At 47.6% G+C, this 4,621-nt stretch overlaps 1 protein-coding gene across 3 annotated transcripts in view; it reads right to left on the bottom strand.

Annotated features, from left to right (window-relative positions):
• Positions 1–4,621, bottom strand: part of LOC122541055 (zona pellucida sperm-binding protein 3-like) — a 46,218-nt gene that overhangs the window by 21,508 nt on the left and 20,089 nt on the right. The window contains exons 8-9 of one of the 3 annotated variants that reach the window (XM_043677570.1): positions 1,587–1,721; positions 1,349–1,509 (exon numbers count right to left, since the gene is read on the bottom strand). The exons of 1 other annotated variant lie outside the window; for it this stretch is intronic. In XM_043677570.1, the coding sequence (XP_043533505.1) occupies positions 1,388–1,509; positions 1,587–1,721 (257 nt within the window). In that variant the 3' untranslated portion in view covers positions 1,349–1,387. Of the gene's footprint in view, positions 1–1,348; positions 1,510–1,586; positions 1,722–4,621 lie in introns of those variants that run through there. One more of the 3 variants, XM_043677569.1, reaches the window with a different exon arrangement.

Genomic DNA, 4,621 nt, shown 5'->3' with positions numbered 1-4,621 from the left:
TCTGTCTCTCTTGCAACTGAGAGACAATGTATTTTAAATTTGCCTTTTGTCAAGGGGGTGTTGTTGGGAACTGACTACAGTGGACCAGTGAGAAAGTGGGGACTGCAGATCAGAGTCAAAAAAGTGTGGGGTATTGGAAAAGCACAGCCAGTCAGGCAGCATCCAAGGACAACAGTCAACATTTCAAGCAGAAACTTGACATCAGGAACTTGGGAGGAGGGGTTCCAGGGGATGAGGGGTAAATGGGACATGGTACAGCTGGAGAGAAAGGTAACTGGGAATACAGTAGGAAGATGAAGTGGGGTGTGATGGTGGTAAGTCACTGTGGAAATGTCAGAAAGACATGTTGGACAGTTCAGAAAGGGCAGTACTGAGTTAGAGCATTGGATCTGGGAATAAACTGGGGAAGGAAGGTCAGACATGATGATACCTACATGGATCCCATCAGTTGAGGGTGCCAACAATGGTGCTCATCCTCCAGTTGTTGGGTGGCTAGAGTTTGATGGCAGAGGCAACTGAGGACATGCATGTCCTTGGAAGAGTGGGAGGGGAGTTGGAGTGTTCACCCACAGGGTGCTGGCATTAGTTACATGTCCCAGAGATATTCTGCAGGCTGGTGAAACCAACTGTCAGAGCAGAGGGGTAACCATGGGCACCTGCTCTGACTCTCCCCCCCCCCCCCATCAGGTACAAAGTTCATCTTCTGCAGCTACACTAATACCATTACACATCTTGCCCTCTATTGCATGATGATGATTGTATTGTTACAATCTTTTGCTCCCACAAGGAGCGAGAACAGTTCAGTGTTTACTGTAGGAGGAGGATATGGAAGGTGGAGAAAGTGGGGAAGTAGATAGTGAGATCTTCAAAAATGTCCATATTAGAGGTGGTGTTTGGTGTCTAAAGCCACATAACCTATCCGGGAGGGCTAAGCACAGTTTGACTTCAACTCTGAATAGAACAGAGTGAAATCCCAATACTGGAGAGGTCAAAAATCAGAGGGATAACAGTCCACAAACTGGACTGGCAGCATCTCAGGAGATGGTAACATTAGGAATCCACCTGGATACTTGTCCAGAGAATCTGAACTGACTGGAAACACCAACCATTTCTCCCTCAGACACTACCACATCTGAGCAGTTCCTCCAGCACATTCTGCAAACAGTGATTTAATAAGAATGGAAAGCCCCTTTCCAAGATGGTCATCAAACCCCTCTACTCACGAAGCAGAAAACAATATCTTCCATAACCCAATCAATCATTCAGGAAGCTCACATCATGGACTGGGAGGCTAAACCCAGGGATAGTTTAAACTAAGAAAGGATGCAGAAACAAACCAGGTATAGACAGAAGACACCATGAATCACTGCTTTATTGACTAATTCAATCACCAGTGGATGGGTGTTTGCTTGTGTCTCCTGTACAGGAACAAGGCCAGCAATGAAGCAGAGATCAGACAGACAGCTGTCACAGTCAGGACCACCATCACAACCAGCTCTGACATCACACCTACAAAACAAGGAGAAACTAATGGTTACTGAGGGAAAACAGGGACAGAAAGGGAAACTAGCAGGCAGCCAACTCACCGCTTGGAGACCTCTCCTGCATCCTTCTGTCACCCTCAGTCAGGAGCTGAGTTGCCAGGTTGTTCAGCTCAGTATCCAGAATGATCAGGGGGCCAAGTGAGGCCTCTCCTTCCCACTTCAATCCAGCTTCATTCTTTGCAACGTCAAACATCCCAGTCAGTGGGGGGTGGGGAATGGGAGTGAGGGGAGATCCCAGTATCTAGAGGGCAATGTCCTACCAGCTTTAGTGCCAAGGTCTCTCCTTCTTCTGGAGGGGATCAGGATCTCCCGTGCTCCCACAATTCCCCACATGGCAACATACAAATATCACTGTCTGACTCCTCCAATGGGGTCCAACTAAACAAGAGAAACAGCCCATCAACCACATGGTGCATCACCTCTCCCAACAACAACATCCCTGAGGGACAGAGAGAGGGAACTTACATATTCTGCAGCTTCTGGAAAGTACAAGCTTTGTTTCTGGAATCTCCCTGATCCACTGCAGCAACTCAGGTGACAGGTGATGAACATCTGAGGGACACATTCAGAACAAGTTAGTGTTTAGTGACTCCCTCCCCAGGGTGGAGAACCACATCAGCAGCTTCCTCTTACCAAGGATCGCTCATCTCCATAGAAACGGAAGGCATCCAGGTCAAACCGGAGCTTGTCCGGCTCCCGCCCGTCTCTCGGCAACACAAAGGTTGAAAAGGAGTCCTCAGCTTTGCTGTCCAGGAGGCAACTGCAGATAGACAAAGGGCCATGAAGTGAATGGAGTAAAGCCATTGAGATGGGAGCAGCTGGAGAAAGCAGAGAGCTCCTTACCCATTGTAGTCAATGATGCTGTATCTCAGGGTGGAGTCCTTGTCTGGGCTCAGTGTAGCTACACAGCGATCAATGTACAGCTTCAGGGGCACATGGTTGGCCATTGAAACAGATGCCTCAATGTGAATGAGGTCTCCCAGGGAGTAGACAGTGGAAGTGCGCTCTGTCAGCCAGTCACCTGAAGTACAGCAAGACAAGGGTTGGAGCCAGTGGGTACAACTCCCAGAGAGAGACACCAGGAGATCCCTCCCCAGCCACCCATCACATACCATTCATTAGACGCAGGGAGAATGACAGATGCCCTTCTCCAGACCTGGTGGAGCTGATTGGGATGCAGGTGGGTTTGATGGGATTGCTGCTCACATTGCCCTTCCTGGGGGAGGGAGGAGACAGGGCAGCCATTTTAGGACAGTGTCAGACAATAGCAGCAGGGGATCATATTGACAATCGAGTAAAGATTCTCACCTCAAATAACGACATTTAATGGGAACAACAGCACCAGATCCAGGATAGTTTGGGATGTGGATCAGGTGGGTTGTGTAGACCAGGAAATCTTCAGTCATCTGAAAGACAAGGTTAAAGAATGAGAGGCTGATCTGAAATGAGAAGGATCTACAGTGTTTACAATGACACCGTCCCATTGTGACAATTCTTTAGGGTGCGCGACAGGCTCAGGGCCAGGAGACTGCTTTCCCACACCAAGCTGGAGAGACCAATATTCAAGTGCAAGAGTTCAGGGGTTAGTCATTTAAGATCAACTTAATGTATTACATCATTCCAAAACTCATGGAATTCCTGATGCAAATGTTGGTTAAAAAGATGTGTTGGGCTCCCAGGCAGAGTTAGAGATAAATATTGATGGAAGAGGGACATGGTGGTTAGCACTGCTGCCTCACAGCACCAGAGACCCAGGTTCAATTCCCACCTCAGGCAATTGAGTTTGCTCCTTCTCCCTGTATCTGCTTGGGTTTCCTCCCACAATCCCAAAATTGTGCAGGTTAGGTGAATTGGCCATGCTAAATTGCCCCCAATGTTTGGTGAAGGGGTAAATGTAGGGGAATGGGTCTGGGTGCGTCACCTTTCAACATGGACTTGTTGGGCCAAAGGGCCTGTTTCCACACTATGCAATCTAATTTTTAAAAATGGTGATTGTTAACACAGGAACAAGGCTGCAGGGATCTTTCCGACATCAACTCTCAATGTTATCAGGAAACCTCCAGATTGTGAGCAGAGATTGCTAGCAGAATACCAAGAGATTAATAGCAAGGAAACAAGAGTAGAGGAAACAACAACTAGTATTAAATAAAAGACTTTTACCAACAAGTCAAATGTAGAGCTCGTCAAGGAGGAGAGAGTCAATTTATTCATAAAATAGCTCCCAGTGGAAGGGAATCAAGTCAATTTGTCTTATGGGAATAGAACTACTTTCCCTCAGACTAGCCACAGGCCATGCTGCGATGAGTTATGTTCCTGTGAGCTCCCTATTGAGAAAAGAATCACTGTCAAAAACCACACTTTAGACAGTCACAACCAAATTTGGAGAAAGTTCATAGTATCAAAACACCACCCACAAATCACCACATGATACCCAATTCATACTGACAAAACATACATTGTAACAGAACAACCCCTGTAATCAGGGGATTCTAAACCAATGAGAATGGGAGCACAAGGCTAGAGATAGAGAACAGTTCAGGCACAGACAATCCAGGAGAGGAACCTGGACTGAGGATTTGAGAAAGCAGGAGAATGGTCCTTCTCAATATCAACGATCTCTCAGCCAGGAACCTTCTGCAGCCCAAACTTCCAGCAAGTGTAGACAACCCCCATTACCTGCAATCTGCTGCCGCACTCATGTAGCCAATAGTCAAAGAGGACAGTCTGGTTCTCAGTATACCCTGGTTGGCTGACAACCTGCTGTCCCCAGGGTCAGGTCAGCAGCTTTAATCAGGTGCCTGGTTCCAAATAAATCCAGCTGGGCCCTGACCAGCAGGTTGTGCTCTCCACACTGCACCATCACAGTCTGCAGTGGGGACACACTCCCAACCTCAGACATTCGGAAACTAGAACCAATAGGACCCCCATGAGGAGGCACTCTCTCAGGAACAGGGCTGGCTCTCACTATTGTCCATGGAAAGCTCTGGCTCAGAAACTGTTGCCATGTTTCAGAGCAACAAACAGCTCCAACTAACACCAACAAAGGGAACAAACCCCTCACTACACAATCACCCATG

Source organism: Chiloscyllium plagiosum, chromosome 36, assembly GCF_004010195.1.
Source record: "Chiloscyllium plagiosum isolate BGI_BamShark_2017 chromosome 36, ASM401019v2, whole genome shotgun sequence".
Lineage (NCBI taxonomy): Eukaryota > Metazoa > Chordata > Chondrichthyes > Orectolobiformes > Hemiscylliidae > Chiloscyllium > Chiloscyllium plagiosum.
This window is presented reverse-complemented; position numbering and strand designations above follow the sequence as displayed.